General features: G+C 42.4%; 1 protein-coding gene across 12 annotated transcripts in view; it reads left to right on the top strand.

The window, feature by feature from the left end:
* The window catches only part of SYNE1 (spectrin repeat containing nuclear envelope protein 1), a 672,549-nt gene that overhangs the window by 278,017 nt on the left and 370,189 nt on the right, over positions 1-24,343 (top strand). For all 12 annotated transcript variants that reach the window (XM_075339554.1, XM_075339558.1, XM_075339562.1 and 9 more), the window contains 7 exons: positions 1,486-1,694; positions 4,765-4,873; positions 10,858-11,022; positions 12,985-13,152; positions 15,946-16,122; positions 20,904-21,044; positions 23,739-23,899. In XM_075339554.1, the coding sequence (XP_075195669.1) occupies positions 1,486-1,694; positions 4,765-4,873; positions 10,858-11,022; positions 12,985-13,152; positions 15,946-16,122; positions 20,904-21,044; positions 23,739-23,899 (1,130 nt within the window). The remainder of the gene's footprint in view (positions 1-1,485; positions 1,695-4,764; positions 4,874-10,857; positions 11,023-12,984; positions 13,153-15,945; positions 16,123-20,903; positions 21,045-23,738; positions 23,900-24,343) is intronic.

Raw genomic sequence — 24,343 nt, 5'->3', positions numbered from 1 at the left:
ATTTTTGTACATCAGTGGTTCCCAACCTTTTTGTCTTGCTGTGTGCTGCTCTATATGCACCAGGGATCATGGTGACTTCGGACTCTGTTCACACTGCAGAGTCTGACACATCACCTTCTGTGGTGCTTAGAGCCAGGCGTCGATCAGTTTTGTGCTCACTAATGATCGGTCTGGCAGGAGTTAATTTCTGTTGGCCTGTGAGTTGCTGCTGGGGTCACAGGTTACTGAAGACCTATGACAGCAACCTCCACAATTTATACAATGGTGGATTCTGCTCCTCTATGCTGAATATAGCAAAAGCGTTTCTGGTCTTGGTGCATGGTGCACAAGTGCAGCTGCTGGAGCACTGTTGCATGCTATCCTGATGTGTTGTGGGGATACCCTTGTCATTGTGAATTTCCTTAATTTTCTTTATTCTCCCCTTGTGCACATATTGTCTTTACCTCTGTGATTGACTGCTGTGAGTGTGAGTTTTATCTCCTCCCTGTCTGTCTATTTGTGTAGGGATTTAACACTCCAGTCCCGGCCCCCTCCCGAGCTGGGGGGTGAGAGGGTATAAGATCAGGTCTTCTCAGGAGTTAGGGTTACGCTGGGGGTCCAGACCTTGCCACCATCAGGCGTACCTCTGTGATGAGGGACAGTTAGGGGCTACCCTAGCCATAGGGTCAGATTAGGAGTCCCAATTCCCTGTCATTCTGTTACTTTCATGACACTTTTTCACCTTGAGAACCGCGTTTACTTCTGAGAAATGATTGCGAGGGAGACACATTCACTGTGCACCTCCTCCTCCATCATAGTGTCACCCAGAGCTCCTAATTACCAGTATAATGACAGCCAAAGCTTCCTCACGGAAAGCACTTTGTGCTGCTTTTTCTTGCAGTCAGCAGTGAACCTTACATTTACCTACTGTACACCCATTCAGAATTCTCGCATGAAGCACTCTCACCACACTATCACATCCAGCTTCACCACCCGTCTAACTAACAGTATCATCCTATCTCCAGCTCATGATATTTTTTCACCACCCTACCAGTAAATGAACACTAAGATCTGTTCTTCTGTGCGGAGCTACTCAGAAAAGCCACCATCTGGAGACCTTCACTTTATGGCTGTTTGCTAGACCTTGTGCGGATGCACCAAGTTGGCAGACAGCCGTGAGCCATACACCATGGCCAGCAATCCACATATGGCTCTTGAGCCACAAGTAGGGGATACCAGATGTAGATGATCTACCCTGAATTATTTGCTCTGTGTAGCATAATCATTGTACAACCAGTATCTATTCAGTTGGACCATTCATTGAATGTTTCTATTCTGTCAAAATCTACTATGAAAACTGTGTCCTATAGTGTCTTACGTTCGAAACAAAGATTCATTTGATGATCACACAAATAATTGTTATACAAAAGATGTCATATTTTGTTAGAGGTATTACATTTGTATAAACTTATTGTGTATTGTAACTTTTTTATGGTTGTAAATTAGGCTTTCTTTGGTGAGAAAGGCTGCTATCAACTGTGTGAAAAGAGGTTAAGCCTTATTGAGGAGCTGTGTCTGAAACTGCAAGATAAGGACCCTGTAAAAGGAGTGTATGAAAGCACAAAAGAGGTGCTGAAAGATCTAAAAGCTCAAATCGACAGCACACATCTGAAACTAATGGAACATCCCGACAAATGGGAAGATTTCAAGATCAGGTAGCATATTCCTGTTGGGATCAATGATTTTTCAATGTGTAACGTCTAGATGTAATAATATGTTATGGAAAAATAATTTAAATTTTTATGAAGGGATTTTTTTTCTTAACGAAAATCTGTGAGCAAGTTTTTGCTCTGTAATTCGAGATCAGCATAATATAGGGGCAGAGACTCTGATCCAGCAATGTGCCACTTACTGAGCTGTGTATTGTTGTTTCAATAAAATCAATGTTTTATCAGCAGGAGATTATCACCAGGGGAATAGTTGTCTCCTGCCATGTAGTCCTCCTGCTTTGTGTAACCCTGCCTCAATTCTGAGTAGTAGCTTTCTGAAAATGTACAGTGTACACAGAAACCTGCCAATCATTGTTATTTAACGTCTAGATCAGTGGCAGAGAAACCTGTGATTGTATCAAAATGACACATATAAAATTAGATAAACTGAGCCTTATCCATTTCTTCATATTTTCACTTTGTGCCGCACTGCAGTCATTCCCCCACACTGCTTTAGGCCTAAAACACACTTCCGCAAAAAAAACGTCCGTGTGACACGGTCTGTTTTTCGGGTCCGTGTTCCGTTTTTTTGGGGCGTTTCTCCGGTACGTATAGCATCCGTGTGATGGCGTATGCGAACCGTGTGTACGTGTAAAATGTCCGTGTTTGTGTGTAAAATGCCCGTGTATGTGTACGTGGAATGTGTGTGTGGAATGTCCGTTTCTGTGTTGCACAATGTCGTTGATACATGTCGGCTGACAGCAGACAGAGTTGCGTGATGAGAATGAACTCGGGTGAACTTCACCCGACTTCATTGTCATGCCGCGGCTCTGTCTGTGTGCCGCGTACTGATTAGCGGTCACCTGTGAAGGATTCACCAGTGACCGCTAATCCCCCGAGTGACAGAAGTGAGCGGCCCTCTCTCATACTTACCGCTCCCCGATCACCAGCGCGGCGAGGAACAGCTGTGCAGAGAATACGCGGCAACAATTACTTTGAATATGCCGGCTGCTCATTAATCAATCTCGTATTCCCTGCTTTCCCCACCCACAGACGCCTGTGATTGGTTGCAGTCAGACACGCCCCCCACGCTGAGTGACAGCTGTCTCACTGCACCCAATGCAGAAGACACATCCGCTCCTGACAGCTCCACGCAGCTAATGAAGACAGCAGCGCGATCAGCTGAGCTGTCACTGAGGTTACTCGCGGCCAACGCTGAATACAGCTGATCGCGCTATTCCCTTCATTAGCTGCGTGGAGCTGACAGGAGCGGCGGTGTCTTCTGCAGCTCCGGTCACCTTCATGCAGCAGAGCTGGAAGCGACGCTGGACCATCCTGGAGTACGCCGGACATGGAGGGCTTTTTCGGGCTTATTAAATTGGTGAACAAGACAATTTGTTAGTGTTTTTTTTTCTAATAAAGGATTGTTCGGGTGTGTGTGTTTATTTACTGTAATTTACAGATTAATCATGGAAGGTATCTCGGGGAGACGCCTGACATGATTAATCTAGGACTTATTGGCAGCTATGGGCTTCCAATAACTCCTTATTACCCCGATTTGCCAACACACCAGGGCAAATCGGGAAGAGCCGGGTACAGTCCCAGAACTGTCGCATATAATGTATGTGGCAATTCTGGGCGGCTGCTGACTGATATTGTTAGACTGGGGGGCTCCCCATAACGTGGGGCTCCCCATCCTGAGAATACCAGCCTTCAGCCGTATGGCTTTATCTGGCTGGTATTAAAATTTGGGGGGACCGCATGCCGTTTTTTTTAATTATTTATCTATTTATTTATTTATTTTCCTGCACAATATAGACACGCCCACCGCTGCTGTGATTGGGTGCAGTGAGACAGCTGTCACTCAGCGTGGGGGGCATGTCTGACTGCAACCAATCACAGGTGTCTGTGGGTGGGGAAAGCAGGGAATACGAGATTGATTAATGAGCGGCCGGCATATTCAAAGTAATTGTTGCCGCGTATTCTCTGCACAGCTGTTCCTCGCCACGCTGGTGATCGGGGAGCGGTATGAGCCGGGGGAAGAAAAAAAACGAGCGCCAATGTAAGTATGACTGAGAACAGCAGAAAAAAAGGTAAGTATACTGAATTTAATTAAAAAAAAACAAAAAATAAGATCGCTAGTGTAAAAACGCACACGCACGAAACGTGCTGAACACGGACATACTCCGTGTGCGGTACGTGCAGGCATGGACCCATAGACTAAAGCGGGTCCGTGCCTGCGTGCTGCCGGCCAAAAACGGACATGTCGTCCGTGTAGAAAAGCGCACACACGTACTTACCACATGGTCACACGTTCCGTGTGATTTTACATGTGTGTGTTATCTACCATGGAATAACATGGGTCTCCGTGTGTACGTGTCTCCGGTACGTGCAAATACGTACCGCACACGTACAAATTAAACGGATGTGTGTTGCGGGTCTCAAATCCAATCGCATACAAAAAAACGCCATCAAATACATCCAGTGTGTTCCAATAGTTTACTTTGTGTTATATTTCATTCCTTACAATGCTATTAAAATCAGCTCATCAACAGTCATTATAATGACCATAGTGACAAAAGGTCATGGGCTTCAGTGCAAGCAGTCCATATACTATAAATAGAGGCAGATGTATGGAAGCCGAGAGGCAGAGACGCTCTCTGACAATCCGAGGTCTGTGTTTGCGATGACATTACTGAACTAAAATGGATGGCTGTTAGGATTGAAATATAACATAAAGAGAAATATTGGAATATCCTTGATGTATTTCATGCCTTTTTTTGTATAAGGCTGTATCATAATGAGAGCATGCAGATTAGTAAGGGACATATCACTGGAACCAGGCTCTCTGCCCCTAGATCAAGCTGCTCTCAGACAACATAGCAAAACCTTTATTTTTGAATTAATGTATGATTTTTTTGTTATTCAGGTAATTGTAGATTAATGAGTTGTGCTTATATATTTCATAGATTCACTGGTGAATTTGTTTTTTGCTTCTCATTATTTTTGACATCTATATTCTTAAAAGACAGAAAGAGTGAACGTTGATATGATCTTTCTTACATTGGCCCTCTAGGTTAAAAGGATTATCAGATTGGCTTGTGGAAAAGGATAAGCAGACGAAACAAATCAAAAAGGACGTAACGGAAGTTTCTAAATTTGAACAAGTGAAAGCTTTAGTGCAGGTAATAGACTTTACACTTAATGTTTTTGTTACTATTTATATTTATTAGGCTTTTGTTCTAAAGTACAGAAAAAAATGAATGTATCATAAAATATGCAGCAGTATGGACCAACTAGTGGCACATATTTAAACACATACATGAAAAAGTGGTTCTGGTGTCATCAGTGTTTTGGATCAGTGTGTCACTAGTGTATGGTCTGTGGGTCCATTTTTAAAGGGAACATGTTTTGTGGAAAAATGTTACTAACCTGCAGATATTAGGTTAATGTGCAGGTTTCCTGGCAGCGTTCTGGTTTCAGTCAAAGGCGCGGCGCTGGTGTGGGTTCAGTCACCGCACTGACTGACAGCTGGTTCTTTTGCAGAGCATCTGTCAGTCAGTGGGGAGGGGCGGTTACAGCCTCTGTTGTCCATACAGAGTGGTGACTGAACACTGCTGGGAGGATTAAAGTTGATTTCCTCCCGGCAGCAGGGTTTAGTGTGGGCAGGTTCAGAGTGCTATAACCTGCAGATTAACCCCATACCTGCAGGTTAATAGCGTTTTTCCACATGACAGGTTCCCTTTAACATCATTGTGACATCAGTATTTTTCTGGTATGAATAAAGAAAGAAAGAAATGACAGTTTCTCCTATAGTTGCAATGTTAAACATGTACAGCACACTGAGGCCATCCGTCTGCTGTATGCGTTTATCACAGACCCATAGACTTGTATTGGCCTTATCATCAGTGACATCAGTAAAAATGGACATGTCTTCTTGTGTTTTGCGTCTTCACACGGTCCATGTAATAACATGGAGACGTGACTAGCACCATAGGTTATAATGGGTATGTGTGGGATCCGTGTAAAAATGGATACAACATGTATGTGCCTCATGGACGTTTGAATGAGGCCTAAAGTACAACTATATATCATCCTAATATCTGTAGGGTAGCTCCATCCCTGCAAATCATTATAAGGAATCTGTCAGCAGGTTTGTTCTACGCCATCTGAAAGCAGCATAATGTAGAGACAGAGAACCTGATTCCAGTGATGTTACTTACTGAGCTAGGTGCTGACATTTTGATAAAATCAGTGTGAACTCAGGCGAGGTGTTGAGTTTACACTTTCTAGTCTTGTGATATCCCAATGCTTTGTTATCTGCCTTAGGCCTGAAACACACATCCAGAAAAACACACATGTGCCGCGAGACACGTATTTTCCCTGCGTGTTGCGTGAGGTAAGTACGTGTCTCGGGTACGTGCGGTTCACGTGTGTTCTCCTTGTGCTATCCGCGATAGCACACGGAGAACAGGTAATTTACATACTCACGTGGTCCGCGCTGCTGTCCAGGGTCCTCAGCGCCCGGGACAGCACGCCCACCTCCTTTACACGCTCATAACGAGCGGCGGCCGGCAGGAACAGTTTGCAGCGGTAGAATCTGCGGGGCTGGTGGAGGTATTTGTTTTTTATTTTAAAATTAATGACATGTGTTCTCCGGCGCGTGTCACACAGAACCGCATCCACACTATATCCGTGTGGTACGGGTGCGGGACGTGTGACACCCGTGCTGCCGGGGAATACGTGAACATGTCAGCGTGCAGAAATCACGGACACACGTAAGTACGGAACGGACACGCATTCCGTTCCAAAATACTTACGTGTGTCCATACAATAGTGAAAACATAGGTCCACGTGTCTCTCTGCCGCCGGTAAGTGAAAAAACTGCCAAACACGTACCAGCGGCACGATGTGTGTCGGAGGCCTTAAATAGGACCTGTCAGCTTGTCAGAAGTAGGCAGTTTTTGCTTTTATATTGTTCCAGCTGCTTCACTGTAACATCCTTTTTCTTTTTAACCCTTGTCTGAGGCCATGAAAAAAATCACTAGTTTTACTAATCTGCATGGGGACAAGGGTTAAAACCCTCCATACTGTTCAAGCAATATGGCCTGTTTTATTCTTCACACATTTTTATCATCTTTACTAAGAACACTGTGGGACAGCAGGAATAAAGTCAGATAATAATCTCCACTTTTGACCTGTTGACAGGGTATAGCAAAAACACAAGAAGTGACAAAGTGACACTCGATGAGGACTAATAGACTTTTCTCAGATTTTACTGAGGGTGATGATTTCCCTCAGTATCACGGGTTCGCAGGTTTTGCTTTCTTTTTATGAAAGTGAGCTGAAAACCTTGTAGGATTCTCTTCTCTAGAAGATCACAATTGTAAGGAGGTGAGGGCTGACTCTATGAAACATCCGAAAGGCAAAGTGGACTGCTGCTCAGATCTGGCAGGATTTGGCCACTGTTTTGTCGATTCATTGGTTTATAGAATACAATAATACAATGAGATATTTGATTTCCCTATTATTCTCATAAATTTTGAAAAAAAAGAGTCACAAACATTTTGAATTTATCCACCAATGCATTCCACAGGGCACCGAATCAGTGAAACACAAATCAGGAATATATTTACCTCCACTCAGCAGGGTTAATTTGCAAAAGGAGGATATAGCTGCATGGAAAGGGTTAATTTGCAAAAGGAGGAGCTGGCTGCTTGTAAAGGGTTAATCTGAGTGTTTTGCTTCCTACTGTAGACAAATAGACAGTCACATCCATCACGCCCTAAATGTACCGTCACACTTAGCGACGCTCCAGCTATCCCACCAGCCATCTGACCTGGCAGGGATTACTGGAGCGTCGCTACATGGTCGCTGGTGAGCTGTCAATCAGGCAGATCTCCACAGAGATCAGCCACCAGCCACCAGCGACCTGTGTAACGACGCTGTGCTTGGTAAACATAGTACACATCGGGTTACTAAGCAAAGCACTTTGCTTATAGTTACCTGATGTATACCTTGGCTACGTGTGCAGGGAGCAGAGAGCCGGCGTCTAGAAGCTGCGGACGCTGGTAACCAAGGTAAATATCAGGTAACCATGCAAAGCGTTTTGCTTGGTTACCCTATGTGTACCTTGGTTACCAGCGTCCGCAGAACAGAAGCCGGCTCCCTGCTCCCTGCACATTCAGATCGTTGCTCTCTCGCTGTCAAACACAGCGATGTGTGCTTCACAGCGGGAGAGCAATGACCAAAAAATGATCCAGGACATTCAACAACGACCGGCGACCTCACAGCAGGGGCCAGGTCATTGCTGGATGTCACACACAGCGACATCGCTACCAAGATCGCTGTTGCGTCACAAAAAACGTGACTCAGCAGCGATGTCGCTTAGTGAGACATGGCCTTAAGGAGCAGCTGTGACAATTTACCTCATTTGCTGTTTTAACCTCATCCTCTTCCTGCTGTTCCATAATACACAGGAATCCATCTTATATTTCTTCTTATGTATAATCAAAGTGTTGGCACCCTTGAAATTGTTCCAGAAAATGAAATATTTCTCCCAAATTATTGCAATTACATGTTTTGTTATACACATGTATATTTCCTTTGTGTGTATTGAAACAACACAAAAAAAAACCTGAGATAAAAAGGCAAATTTGACATAATGTTACACAAAACCCTAAAAACGGGCAGGACAAAATTATTGGCACCTTTTCAAAATTGTGAGTAAACAACTTTGTTTCAAGCATGTGACGCTTCAAACTCACCTGTAGCAAGTATCAGGTGTGGGCAATATGAAAATCACACCCGAAACCAGATAGAAAGTGGAGAAGCTGACACAATCTTTGCCACATTAAGCATTAGCAGAAAGAGAAAAGTGTCTGAAGATTTCAGATCCCAAGTTGTTGAAAAATATCAACAATCTCAAGGTTACAAGTCTATCTCCAGAAATCTTGATGTTCCTTTGTTCAAGTGCGCAACATAATTAAGAAATTTACAACCCATGGCACTGTAACTAATCTCCATGAATGTGGACAGCAGCTAAAAATTGATGAAATATTGCAACGCAGGATAGTCTTGATGATGGATAAACAACCCCAATCAAGTTCCAAAGAAATTCAATCTGTCTTGCAGTCTCAGGGTGCATCAGTGTCAGTGTGAACTAACCGTCAACATTTGAATGAAATGAAACACTATGACAGGAGACCCATGAGGACCCCACAGCTGAGACAGAGGCATAAAAAAGCTAGACTGCAGTTTGCCAAAATGTATGCGAGTAAGCTAAAATGCTGCATGGATAGCATCTTGTGGACAGATGAGACTAATATAGAGCTTTCTGGTAAAGCACATCCTTCTACTGTTTACCGAAAAATGAATGAGGTCTACAAAGAAAAGAATACTTTGAGAAGCACCCAGAAATGGATGGATACAAAGTGCTAGAGAGTTCAGAAGTGGCAGCAATGACTCCGATCCTTATCCGATTGATCACCTGTAGAGAGATCTTAAAATTGCTGTTGGGAGACGACACTCTTCACATATTAGAGAACTGGAACAGGTTGCAAAAGAAGAGTGGTTCAAAATTCCAGTTGAGGGGTAAGAAGCTTGTTGATGGTTATAGGAAGTGATTGATTGTGGTTATTTATTCCAAAAATCCTGCAACCAAATATTAAATTGAGGGTGCCAACAATTTTGTCCAGCCCATTTTTTGAATTTTGTGTGAAATTTTGTCCAATTTCCCTTTTTTCTATGTTTTTTTTGTGTTGTTCGAATACACTCAAATGAAATAAACGTGTATAACAAAACATATGTAATTGCATTAATTTTCTGGAAGAAATGCTTTATTTTCTGGAACAATTTCAAGGGTGCCAACACTTTCGTCCATTACTGTAACTACGTCACCATGAAGTAAGATAGCAGCACATCTCTCCTTTGTGTTTATATGCTGTACACTCCCAGTCTTTCCCATACAGTGTTGTCTCAAAATAGTTAGACAACCAAGAGCTAAACTTGCACTTAAAGAATACCCGTTGTTTTATTTATTTTTTTTTTGTTTTTTTAAATTAATAAAAATAATAAAATGTTGTAACATACCTTGTTTAAAGAATTTTGCTTCAGAATTCTTAATTCATGGGTAAAATCTGTCTTCATTGAACACGGATTTTCCCATTACTGAGTTAGGAGATGACAGTTGGTGATCATAAAGTTCTATGAAGAATTGTAACTGTCATTTCAACTTGAAGCACAATGGCTATTTCTGTCTCGAACACCTCCCTTCTCCGTTATCCCCTCTCCATATTTTTATAAGAGCATCAACTGCCATCTCCTATCTCAGCAATGAGAAATTCTATCTTCACTAAATACAGACTTACAAGCTAAGAAGGAAAAATCAATCCTGGAGAATAAAGAAGCAGATTTCTCTGATAAGATATATTACAAAGTTGCTTTTATTTATGTGCACTATTGATTTATGAAATAAAAATTAAAATGACGTCTACACTTTAAGACTTTGTTTCTTTAAAGGCCACTCAAATCACTACATTAGACAGGTTTGTTTTTTTTTTAGGGGGGCTTTCCTGATTATTTGCATTTAAGAAATGTTTTATATTTTAGTCTCATCTTCATGTTTTTTTTCAGGAGGGGATGCTACTTTTTTAAAACCTCTTTCGACATAACTTTGTATCAAGGCATTGTACCTTTTATGCCATGATATCATGTAGTCTTGTGCTGTAATCTTCATTAAATTGCTGGTCATCTAAATGTTTTCAGATTGAAAAACATGATATAAAATATAGGTGGCACTTATCATTACTTTGTGATAGGTATTCTTAAAGGGGTTGTCAACTACTAGGATAACCCCTTTAAGAATGTTTCCCCTAGTTAAAATAAAGAAGCCCATACTCACCCCTACCGCAGGCACGGTTCCATAGGTGTCGGGGCTTGCGTTCCCGGTGCTTACATGACATTGTGACGTCACGCGAGTCCCATGTCTAATGAGCGCTGGCTTCTGTCTCTCTTCTCTGTCTGTAGCATGCCTGTTGGCTCTTCTATATTTACATTTTGAGGAACAATGTATACTGTTTAACTTTATTTTCTTTTTTTAATATTTCTTACAGTTGTCAATAAAACAGATGTAAAAAAAATAATCAAACTTTGCTCTGTGATATTATAGGATATCAGACGTGATGCCGGGAAACAAGAAGATGAACTTGTATTTCTGAAAGAAAGGCTGCGATTACTTATAGGAGTTGCAGTTGAGTCAGAAGTGAAAAAGCAGGGCAGTAATCTATCCAAAGTGTCTACTGATCTGAAAGTACTGCTGGATACTATAAATGAGGTAAGGGATACACTGAAGGAGAAATGATGGAATGACTGGTTTTCATTCTATTTTACTTAGAGAACTAAATAGTCTATAAGCAGTCAGAAGATCATGTCATAAGGGTGTTATGGCATAGTTGTTTTGGAAGCTTTTCTTCCAACATTTAGTTCCATCTGGGACTTTAGTGCATTCTCCATTTAGTAGTGTGCTGTGAAACCAGATGTTGGGTATGCTGTGGGCTCATCACCCTCTTTCACACCTTTATTAACCCCAAAAACACCCAGTTCCAACATAATCCACACGACGATTCAAGCTCTGCTACATCTGAGATGACAGTATTTGGGCATTAAACATGATGCTGTGAGCTTCAGGCAGAGAATGAATGTGCTACTCAATCAGCAATGATGTCACTCAGGTTTTTTGTAGTCGCAGCAGGAGATTTCAATGGCTCTCCACCTGTGACCGCAAATACCCTGGTCTCAGAGGACCTCAGGTGACCTCATTAAACATGACCACCCGCTGTGAGATTCAGGCAGAGAATGTATAAGCCACGCAATCAGCGATGACGTCATTCAAGTTATTTGCAGTCACAGCTGGAGGTTTCCATGGTCTCCTCATCACTACGGCTCATTTTCTGCCTGACGATCACAGCGGGAGTCATATTCTATGCCCACACGCTGTCAATTGAGATGTAGCAGAGCTGGAATCGTCATGGGACCTTGTGTGAATTAAGTCGGACCTGGGTGTTTTTAGGCGTAAATAAATGGGTGAAAGAGGGTGGATTTTTTTTGTATTTTATTTCAAATAAAATATTTTTTCGGTGTTTGTGTTCATTTCTTTTCACTTACAGATTAGTAATGGGGAGGGTCTCATAGATGCCTCCCATGACTAATATAGGGCTTATTGGTAGCTGTGAGCTATTATGAATCCCTTATTATCCCGATTGCCACTGCACCAGGGCAATCGGGATGAGCCAGTAAAGTTCCCAGGATTGTTGCATCTAATGGGCTGCTGCAGGCTGCTATTTTTAGGCTGGAGGGGTCAATAAACTTGGGTCTCCCAGCCTGAGAATACCAGTCCCCAGCTGTCAACTATATCATGGCTGGGTATCAAAATTGGGGGGGACCGCTCACCGTTTTTTAAAATTATTTATTTAAATAATTTTAAAAAGCTGCATATGGTCCCTTTTATTTTGATACTCAGCCAAGATAAGCACACAGCTGGGGCTGCAGCCTATAGCCCTATGCTTTATCTGTGCTGTGTATCATAATATGGGGGGACCCTAGGCCAATTTTTTTATTTATTTTTACACAAATATTGATGCACACACAGCGTCTCTGATTGCTTGCAGTCAGACACACTGTCACACAGAGTGGGAGTGCATCTAACTGCAACTAATCAGAGATGCAGGGACTGTCGGTGGGTGGGATAAGCAGTGCATATGTATGAGGAAAGTGAGCGGCCCCGGAAGTAGCGCTAGAGCCGCGCAGGAGACTCGCTAAGCATAACACGCATGCTTCAATCCCCCTATCCCTTCTACTACCATTTTAAAGCGCCGGATTTTGGTCCCCCTAGACTTATATGGGAACCAGCATCTGGCCAGATATTCGGAATCAATTCTGGGCCTGAACCCGGCTATCTGCAAGTCAGCCCATCACTATTACTTGAACTTATGAACTCTCTTATTCTTTAGCTGAAAAAGTAAAATGCTATTTTAAATACAGACACATACAGCCATTGTGACATGGATTTTCAAAGCAAGTACACTTTCCTCACTGGGTCTAAGAAATCAATTTAATAATGTATGGAGTATGTATTGTCAAATCTGGTGACATCTGTTTTAATTTATCTTGTTAGAGTTGCTAAAATATATATTTTTTTACTTTTTGCAGTATGAAATATCCAGTATTGCTAGATCTAATCCTGTCTGCAGTTATTTAGCAAATTCTGATTAGTGAAATTCTTTGTCTTATTTTACAGTCTGACAATATCCTAAGTACTGTTGGAGATTGTGTACAGTACAAGGCAGAAGTAAGGAATGTGCTCAGTGAGATACTCACTGGCTCAGAAGATGTCCGGTCAGAAGCTGAAAAGATACTGAACACAGAAAGCTTTGAGGAGGCCCAGGGGCTGCTCATTATCTATGAGGTAAAAATGGATAAAAATAAGAGAAATCTTCACATTAAGTGATTTTTTTTTACAGTTTTTGTCCCACACCATTACTTCTAGTAACTCTACTGCCGATTAAGAGCATAGCGAGAAAGGATGTGACTTAGGATGCTTACTGCTACAGCTACAGACTTGCGTTAAAAGCAGTGGCGTAACTAGAGTACGATGGCCCACAGTGAAAGACTTGGACCTTTGCCCCCTTCCCAGCATTCTTGGTCAGATACAAAAACAGGAGCGAGTGTATATGCAAATAAAATGAATTTTATTGATATGAATAAGACACACGCAAAGACAGCAATGGACAATAAAAACAACTACCAATAAATCAAGGGGGGCACAAGGTATTCAGTGTGTAAAAAATTATTGGTTGTCACTATTAGACAGTGGGAGAGATGAGACCAATCAATTGATGGAAGTAATCAGGCAAGGCAGAACAGGAGGACATAATAACATAACTGGACATAGTCTACCAAAATCTGTCACTGATAGCCGTGGGAAAGGTAAGGCCCATCTGATAGAAAGTGTATAGACACAACACAGGACAGAAGGGTATAATAACACGATGGGACTCAGTCCATATGTGTCTGTCACTGGTAGCAGTGGGAAAGGTAAGGCCAATCTGGTGAAGAGTATATAGGCACAACACAGGACAGAAGGGTATAATAACACAATAGGACTCAGTCCATATGTGTCTGTCACTGGTAGCCGTGAGAGCGGTAATGCCAACCTGATAGAAAAGTGTATAGGCACAACACAGGACAGAAAGGTATAATAACACAATAGGACTCAGTCCGTAAATATCAGTCACTGATAGCCGTGAGAGAGGTGAAACACATAAAAAACCATACAGTATATGACTATATTAGGATGACCCAAGTACAAGGATGTGGTACAACAGGAGTACCCTGGTCAATTTAGACAGTACAGAAAATGTAAGCAATAAAGTGAAAATGCATACAACTAGACCGCGTCCCGAAGGACTCATACATATGAAAAACAGGGGTCATATAAAATATTACAGTCAAATTATTGCAAGGACAAAACCTAATACATAATCAATACAAAATGCACATACCCAGAAAGAGCAGGATCACCACCAACGCACGTTTCGCGAAGGTATTATTGCTTTCTCAAGCGAAACGCGCATTGGTGGTGACAGCTAACATTGTTTAAGTGATTGTTCTATTAACACAGGTGTGGGTGTTGATGAGGACAGGGCTGGCGATCAATCAGTCATGATTAAGTAAGAATGACACCACTGGACACTTTAAAAGGAGGCTGGTGCTTGGTATCATTGTTTCTCTTCAGTTAACCATGGTTTTCTCTAAAGAAACACGTGCAGCCATCATTGCTCTGCACAAAAATGGCCTAACAGGGAAGGGTATCGCAGCTACAAAGATTGCACCTCAGTCAACAATCTATCGCATCATCAATAACTTCAAAGAGAGAGCTTCCATTGTTGCCAAAAAGGCTCCAGGGCGCCCAAGAAGGACCAGCAAACGCCAGGACCGTATCTTAAAACTGTTTCAGCTGCGGGATCGGACTACCAGCAGTGCCGAGCTAGCTCAGCAATCACAGCAGGCTGGTGTGAGTGCTTCTGCACGCACTGTGAGGCGGAGACTGCTTGAGCAAGGCCTGGTTTCAAGGAGGGCAGCAAATAAGCCACTTCTCTCCAGAAAAAACATCAGGGACCGACTGATATTCTGTAAAAGGTACAGGGAGTGGACTGCTGAGGACTGGGGTAAAGTCATTTTCTCAGATGAATCCCCTTTTCGATTGTTTGGGACATCTGGAAAACAGCTTATTAGGAGAAGAAGAGGTGAGCGCTACCACCAGTCTTGTCTCATGCCAACTGTTAAGCATCCTGAAACGATTCATGTGTGGGTTTGCTTCTCAGCCAAGGGAATCGGCTCACTCACAGTCTTGCCTAAAAACACAGCCATGAATAAAGAATGGTACCAGAATGTCCTCCAAGAGCAACTTCTCCCAACTGTCCAAGAGCAGTTTGGCGCCCAACAATGCCTTTTCCAGCATGATGGAGCACCTTGCCATAAAGCAAAGGTGATCACTAAATGACTCACGGAACAAAACATAGAGATTTTGGGTCCATGGCCTGGAAACTCCCCAGATCTTAATCCCATTGAGAACTTGTGGGCAATCATCAAGAGACGGGTGGACAAACAAAAACCAACAAATTCTGGCAAAATGCAAGCATTGCCTATGCAAGAATGGACAGCTATCAGTCAGGATTTGGTCCAGAAGTTGATTGAGAGCATGCCAGGGAGAATTGCAGAGGTCCTGAAGAAGAAGGGTCAACACTGCAAATATTGACTTGCTGCATTAACTCATTCTAACTGTCAATATAACCTTTTGGTACTCATAATATGATTGCAATTATATTTCTGTATGTGATGTAAACATCAGACAAACACAATTAAAAACCAGAGGGCAACAGATCATGTGAAAAAATCATTTTGGTGTCATTCTCAAATCTTTTGGCCATGACTGTATTTTTGATCTATTCTTTTCAAAAACATTTAAAGCAGCATTCCATGAAATAAAAAACCTGAATCCTATTAAAAGTATGCAGAACAAAGTAAATCTGCTCAGTATAAAGTTTTAAATGTGTTCAGTAGTTTGTCACATAATCACTCATCAACGAAAAGGTAAAATTTGGGTACAATAAGTGGGTAAAATTTGATATTTGTAGTTTCTCATCTAAATTCTAAAATACCCCTTTAACTCACTTCTAAAACATTCATCTTCTGCCAGGAAAAGATAAAGAAAATACAGTTAAAGAAGAAGGATGTACAGGTCCAAATAGCTCAAGCGAAACAGCTGCAGGCTAAGAAAGGGTTGTCCAAAGACATTCATGAAGATTTTTCTAAGATAGAGGTGGAACTGGACAAAGTGGCAACTGCCATGCTTGAGCAGAAAGAAAGCTTAAAGGTAAGTGGCAATGTATTGGTATATATTATAAGACAGAGGAAATGGATAATGCATTAACACTCTTAAATGGGGTGGTCCACTCTTAGCCCATCATAGATTTGCCATCACTTCCTAATGTATGGGGGACTCCAAACTATCTTGAAAATGAAGATGGCACTCTAAAGAAGAGCTTAACCAGAAGATGCAGCAATTGTTGGGGTTCCCAGTGGACATCTTTTAATTTGGAAATACCAGTACCTTAGACATGTCTCCTCACTAGAGATGAGCGATGTTCGAGTCGAACTGTTCGCCAATTTCATGTTCGAGTGATTTTGGGGGGTGTTTGAGTTGTTTGACGAACTCGAACGATTTGCTTAAAGTTCGTCAGTTTGAGTTACATTCGAGAACGGTTCGATCATCAAAAGCGTGGCTTTTCACAGTAAGTATGTGCGCACGTTGCGTATCTGCATGCGTCCTGCGTCCCCAGCACAATCCCTCTCTCTTTCCTACTCACTGATCACGGGCGCCTCGCTGCACGGCTGTCACAAATCTCCGGCGGGTTTTCCTCTTTTGAAAATGTCTGCCGCTTCATTATTCAATCAGGTATTCCATGCCTTCCCCGCACACCGGCGCCCATGATTGGTTGCAGTCAGACACGCCTCCATGATGAGTGACAGCTGTCTCACTGCAACCAATCACAGCTGCCGGCGGGCAAGTCTATATCGTGCAGTAAAATAAATAAATAAATTAAAAAAAAATGCGGTCCCCCCAATTTTGATACCAGCCAGGATAAAGCCACACGGCTGGAGGCTGGTATTGTCAGGTTGGGGAGCGCCACATTATGGGGAGCCCACCACCCTAACAATATCAGCCAACAGCTGCCCAGAATTGCCACATCCATTAGATGCAGCAGTCCCGGGACTCTACCCAGCTCATCCCGAATTGTCCTGGTGAGGTGGCAATCGCGGTAGTAACGGGGTTAATCATGACAAGCGTCTCCCCGAGACACCTTTCATGATTAACCTGTAAGTGAAAGTAATTATACACACACAACGAAAAATCCTTTATTTGGAATAAAAGACAAAAAAAACTCTCATTTACCTCTTTATTAATCCCCGAACAACAATCCAGGTCCGAAGTAATCCACACGACACTGTCAGCTCTGCTACATGAAGATGACATGGAGCCCCGTAGAACACGAGCGATCTGTGTCCTCTCCACGCAGCACCTGAAGTGAGCCGCGCTGTCACTGGAGACTTCATTCTGCAATGCAGACGTGAAGATTACCAAATCTTCCTATGTTTCCCATTAGAGCCAGTGGCTCAATGGTTAGAGCTACTGCCTAGGAAGCATTAGTTCACGAGTTCAAGTCCCGGCCGCCCCGGTAAAGAATTTAATTTAGTTTAAATTATAATTATTATTTATTTATAATTTTAATTTAATTTAATTATGTACTGAGGGGAGGAGTCGGACATCAACTGTGAGCCGATGGACACACCTCTAAAATCAGAGCAGTTCACGGAATGAGGCTGCATTGCTCTCTCCTCTCTCTCTTCTCTCTCTCTTCTCTCTCTTCTCTCTCTTTCTCTCTCTTTCTCTCTCTCTCTCTTTTTCTCTCTTTCTTTCTCTCCTCTCTCTCTCCTCTCTCTTCTCTCTCTTGTTCTCTCTTTCTTTTTCTCTCTTTCTCTCTTTCTCTCTTTTTCTCTCTTTCTCTCTCTCCTCTCTCTCTTCTCTCTCTCTTCTCTCCCTCTCTCTTCTCTCTCTTCTCTCTCTTTCTCTCTCTTTCTCTCTCTCTCTTTTTCTCTATTTCTTTCTCTCTCTCCTCTCTCTCTCCTCTCTCTCTCTTGTTCTCTCTTTCTTGTTCTCTTTCTCTCTTTTTCTCTCTTTCTCTCTCTCCTCTCTCTCTTCTCTCCCTCTCTCTCCCTCTCTTCTCTCTCTTTTCTCTCCTCTTCTCTCCTCTTCTCTCTCTCTTCTCTCCTCTTCTCTCTCTTCTCTCTCTCTCTCCCTCTCTCTTCTCTTTTCTCTCTCTTTTCTCTCTCCCTCTCTTCTCTTTTCTGTCTCTTTTCTCTCTCTTTTCTTGCTCTTTTCTCTCTTTTCCCTCTCACAGACCTGGCAATGATCAGCTGAAGCGGTCACCTGACGGAATCAGCTGACACTATAAATCAAGCAGTGAGGCCGGCTTTTTACCGCCCGGCGGCTAAACTATCAGCTGCTGCTGTCGGACAGGAGTCTGCACAGAAGTGTGTAGTTTTTGGGGTTTTTTTGCACTGATGCATCAGCTGATTGTATAAAAGCCGTTTATACAATCAGCTGCTGTGTCATGTGATTCAGGCCCTTGAACCTGACACATCATCTGATCGCTTGGCCTTCCAGCAAACCGATCAGATGATATTGGATCCGGATTGGACGGCGCGGGACCCTTGACCCAGGATTACTGCGGAGGGGGTTCTTTATTTCAATAAAGATGGAGTCACTAATTGTGTTGTGTTTTATTTCTAATAAAAATATTTTTCTGTGTTGTGTTTTTTTTTATCTGTACTAGAAATTCATGGTGGCCATGTCTAATATTGGCATGACACCATGAATTTCGGACTTAGGGCCAGTTGATAATATACAGCTAGCCCTAACCCCATAATTACCCAGCGAGCTACCCATCACCAGGGCAGCTGGAAGAGTTGGATTCAGCGCCAGAAGATGGCGCTTCTATGAAAGCACCATTTTCTGGGGCGGCTGCAGACTGCAATTCACAGCAGGGATGTCCAGAAAGCTTGGGCACCCTGCGCTGCAGATTCCAATCCCCAGCTGCCTAGTTGTACCTGGCTGGACACAAAAATTGGGCGAAGCGAAATAATTATTTCATGAAATTCATGAAATAGTTAAAAAAAAAACCAGGGGCATCCCTATATTTTTGGTTTCCAGCCGGGTACAAATAGGCAGCTGGGGGTTGGGAGCAGCCCGTAGCTGCCTGCTGTACCTGGCTAGCATTTAAAAAACATGGCAAAGCCCACGTAATTTTTTTGGGGGGGCAAAAGACTCCTGCATACAGTCCTGGATGGAGTATGCTGAGTCTTGTAGTTCTGCAGCTGCTGCCTGCTGTCTGTCTGTATGCAGGAGAGCAGACAGCAGCTGCAGAACTACAAGGCTTATCATGCTGCATCCAGGACTGTATGCTGGAGGGAGAGACAGGGGGAGCAGAACTACAAGGCTCAGCATGCTTCTTTCACTAGTGTATGCAGGAGAGCAGACAGCAGCTGCAGAACTACAAGGCTCAGCATCCTCCATCCAGGACTGTATGCAGGAGTTTTTTGGCCCCCCCAAAAAATGACGTGGGCTTCGCCATATTTTTGTAGGCTAGCAAGGTACACCAGGCAGGTACGGCTGCCCCCATCCCCCAGCTGCCTATTTGTACCCGGCTGGGAACCAAACATATAAGGAAGCCCCTTTTTTTTAATTATTTCACGAATTTGATGAAATAATTTAAAAAAAAATTGACGTGGGCTTCGCCCAATTTCTGTGTCCAGCCAAGTACAGCTAGGCAGCTGGGAATTGGAATCCGCAGCACATGTTGGCCCGAGCTTTCTGGGCCCCTCTGCTGCGAATTGCAGTCCGCAGCTGCCCCAGAAAATGGCGCTTTCATAGAAGCGCCATTATCTGGCGCTGTATGCAACTCTTCCAGCAGCCTCGAAGCTGGGTGGCTTGCTGGGTAATAATGGGTTAATACAAGTTTTGTTTTACTAGCTAGTATTAAGCCAGAGATTCTTAATGTCAGGCACGTTTGACCCTGCCATTAAGAATCTCCAATAAAGGGTTAAAAAAAAGACACCACACAGAGAAAAAATACTATAATAGAATAAATACACAGACACATTTGAGACTCCATGTTTATTACTCCCTCTCATCCCTCCACGATCCTGGTCTTCTTTCTTCTTTCTCCTTCAACTCATGCAGCTCTGCTACATCAGACAGCACTGCATGGGAGGAAGATGCTGCTGCTCCCCGTGCAGTCTAATCACTCAGTGAGAGCGAGCAGAGGCTGCGAGCTGTAATCGGTGACGTCACCACTGCCACCGTTACTATAGCAACGGCAATCTCTGATCACGTGATTCCCGGTGCCGCTATTTACCGGCTGTGGCAGCCAGTCCCTGCATGTGGGCTGACTCTGTAAAGAGCGCCCACATGCAGGAATGAGGAAGCCGATCATGCGCCAGAGCATCTCGCCGGTACACGGAGATGCTGGAACGAGCACCGCGTACCGGAGAGATGCACTGACAGGACCTAGCATGACGTCTAGCCATGTGACCAGTCTGTAGCCAATGAGATAATAGGCACGTGACTGGTCACATGCTATTTTGATGTCACGGAAGGTCCTATCATCAGTGCTGGTTACCGGGAGGACGCAGCGATTATTGGAAGGAAAAGCGGCGGGAGACAGAGTGCAGGATGCGTCGCGGGGACCTGTAAGTGTAATGGCAATGTTTATTAACTGTATGTGTACATGTATAATGTGTTTTTATGTGTTTGTGTTTGCCTGCCATTGTTTTCAATGGGGTTCGAATTGGTTCGTCGAACGTTCGACGAACTTGTCCATCGGTCGATAAACCAAACCGAACTCGAACTCTAGGGGGGTGGCTCACTTTCAAGGACTTTCACTTTCAATCCCCTATATTGTCAGCTCATCACGACCATACATTTGTAAGACACTTTTGTGGTCTGTCGTGTGGCATCTAGCAGAAAAGAATTTTTCAGAACCTCTTCCCTCTCTGTTGTTAAAAAAAATATTTTGTTTCTATATATTTACAAAGGATACAATGCATGACTGGGAACAAATAGAATCAGGCAAAAAATCCATTGCCCAGAACCTGAAGCAGATGGAGCCTTTGCTCGAACGACCATTCACCTTTGGGACATTGGAGAATTTGTCATCTGAACTGAAGAAGACAAAGGTAATAGACAAATCACTGTGCTTTAACTTAAGATATGGATATTTTGTAGATATTTATGGCAGAATTTGCGGACTTTTTACTCTTAGGTTCCAGTGGTCATGAAAGGGCTGGCCACAGGATAGGTGATAATCTGTTGATCAGTGAAGGTAAATCATCGATCGGGAGAATCTGGCACTTTTATCCCTGTTAGAATGGAGTGGCAGTGTGCATGTGCATCCTATGCTCCAGGCACTCATCATTGGGCTGCCAAGTGCTGCACGCAAATATTTCCACCAGCCCCATAGAGTATGGGTGGTGTGATAGTCGGGTGTCTGACCTGCCACACCATTTTGTAATGGGTGTAAATGTTACCCATTCTGCCTGTCAGTGCAAGTCTAAATGGATCAGTGAGTTTATCATCTCTTCTGTAGGTCAGTGTTAACTTGTTTTCACTGGACAGTTAATGTTCTAATTAATGTACAGTCATAGCTGAAAGTGTTGGCACCTTTGAAATTGTTCCATAAAATGAAGCATTTCTTCCAGAAAATTATTGCAATTAACATGTGTTTATTTCTTTTGTGTGTATAGAAACAACTCAAAAAAAAATCAGATAAAAGGCATAATTTTTCTCAAAACCACAAAAATGGCCCGGACAAAATTATTAGCACCTTTCCAAAATTGTGACTCAACAACTTTGTTTCAAGCATGTGATATTCGTTCATACTCACCTGTACAAAGTAACAGGTGTGGGCCATATAAAAATCACATCTGAAACCAAATAAAAAGAGGAGGAGTTGACTCAATCTTTGCATTGTGTGTCAGTGTGCCACATTAAGCATGTAAAACAGAGAAAAATGAAAGCTGTCTAGGAACTTGAGAACCAAAATTGTTGACAAGTATCAACAATTTCAAGGTTACAAGTCCATCTTGAGAGATCTTGATGTTCCTTTGTCCATGATGTGCAACATAATCAAGAAGTTTACAACCCACGGCATTGTAGCTAATCTCCCTCGACGTAGACAGCAGAGAAAAAATGTTGAAAGGTTGAAACACAGTATAGTCCGGATAGTGAATAAACAATCTCAATCAAATTCCTAAGAACTTCAAACTATCCTGCAGGCTCAGGGTGCATCAGTGTTAGCACAAAATATCCTTCAACATTTAAATGAAACGCTATGGAAGGAGACTTAGGAGGACCCCACTTCTGACACAGAGGCATAAAAAAGCTAGACTGCAGATTTCCAAAATGTATGTGAGTAAGCCAAAATCCTTCTTGTCTTTTACACAAAAGAGACCAAGATATAGCTTTTTGGTAAAGCACATCATCCTACTCTTTACCAAAAATGTTATGAGGCATACAAAGAACAGAACACAGTACCTACAGTCAAATATGGTGGAGATTCAAAGATGTTTGGGGGTTGTTTTGCTGCCTCTGGCACTGGTGCCTTGCTTGTTGTCAAGGCATCATGAAATCTGAAAATTACCAAAGGATTTTGGCTGGCAATGTAGTGCTCAGTATCAGAAATCTGGGTTTGTGTCCTAGGTCATGAGTCTTCCAGCAGGACAATGATCCAAAAGATACTTCAAGAAGCACCCAGAAATTGATGGAAACAAAGTGCTGGAAAGTTCTGAAGTAGCTAACAACAGAAATGAGTCCAGATCTAAATTCCATTGGACACCTGTGGAGATATGTTAAAATTGCTGTTTGGAAGACATTCTTTAAATATGAGACCCCTGGAACAGTTTGCAAAAGAAGTGTGGGCCAAAATTCCAGATGAGAGGTGTAAGAAGCTTGTTTATAGCTATAGGAAGCAATTGATTATACTTATTCATTCCAAAGAGTGTGCAACCAAATATTAAGTTGTCCGGTCCTGTTCTGTGTGAAATTATGGCAAATTTGATTTTTTTTTATGTTGTTTCATTACACACAAAGGAAATAAAGATGTGTAATTGCAATATTTTTCCGGGAGAAATACTTTATTCCGTGAATAATTTCAACACTATTGGCCATGACACACAAAGAAAATAAACATACTGTATGTATAACAAAACATGTAATTGCAAAAATTGCTTACTCACCACCCGGTTTTTCCTGCATTGCAACCTTTCAACAATTTTTCTCTGCCATTCACATTGAGCGAGATTACCTACAGTCCGATGGGTTGTAAACGTCTTGGTTATGTTGCGCACTATGGACAAAGGAACATAAAGATCTCTGGAGATGGACTTGTAGCCTTGAGATTGTTCATATTTCTAAACAATTTTGGTTCTCTTCTCCTCTTTATTCTTCATGCTTAGTGTGGCATACTGATACACAATGCGAAGATTGAGTCAACTTCTCCCCTTTTTATCTGGTTTCAGTTGTAATTTTCTTATTGCCCACATCTGTTACTTGCCACTGCTGAGTTTGAACGAATATCACTTGCTTGAAACAAAGTTGTTTAGCCACAATTTTGGAAAGGTGCCAACAATTTTGTCCGCACAATTGTGGGGTTTTTGTGAGAAATTATGTGCAATTTGCCAGATTTCAGTTTTTCTTTTTTGTATGTTGTTCCAATACACACAAAGGAAATAAACGTGTATAACAAAACATATGCAATTGCAATAATTTTCTGGGAGAAATATTTCATTTTCTAGAACAATTTTGGGTGCCAACACTTTTGGCCATGACTGTACAAAGCATTTATGTAATTTGACAATATGTTGTTTCTACAGGAGGTTTGTAAGCAAAGTGAAGATCTCTCAGGCCAAGCAGAAAGCCTTGTCAAGAAATCATCTGATATTAAGCTGGGAATTAAAAGCAAACGCCACGTGCAGGAAAATACAAGATCTATTCAAGACAATGTGAAACATGTAAAGGATACCCTGGCTCAAAAGTATGTCTGTCTGAGGCTGATTTCAGATGATCTTAAAAGGACTGTCAATGCAGAATGACTGTTTAAGTCAAGTACAGGCACTCGGGCATCATGGCAGGACTAATCATTTAAATTCACCTTCCCACCTGCTTGTTTTCCATCTCTCTCCACCTTTATCTTTTACTATAAAGCATGTGACCCTTTTTAGGGTATGTGCACATAATGTTTATTTCTAATGGGTCTACTCCGTTGCTTATCTGAAAAGTGTCCAGAAAAAGCTCAAAAGAATGAACATATGCATTTCTTTATAGAAACAACTTACTGCACATATGTTCAGGCTTCCGAGCATCTTTTAACCGCTTTTGGTTTTCAAACATGCCAAGTGAAAAGTGACCTGACCATTCTTCATGCATTTTCCACTCTAAAGATGCTCTATAAATACAAGTAAATGGCAAGGTTGTAAAG

This window comes from Anomaloglossus baeobatrachus, chromosome 3 (genome assembly GCF_048569485.1).
Source record: "Anomaloglossus baeobatrachus isolate aAnoBae1 chromosome 3, aAnoBae1.hap1, whole genome shotgun sequence".
Taxonomy (NCBI): Eukaryota; Metazoa; Chordata; class Amphibia; order Anura; family Aromobatidae; genus Anomaloglossus; species Anomaloglossus baeobatrachus.
The sequence above is the reverse complement of the archived record's forward strand: the minus strand, read 5'-3'. Positions and strand labels throughout refer to the sequence as shown.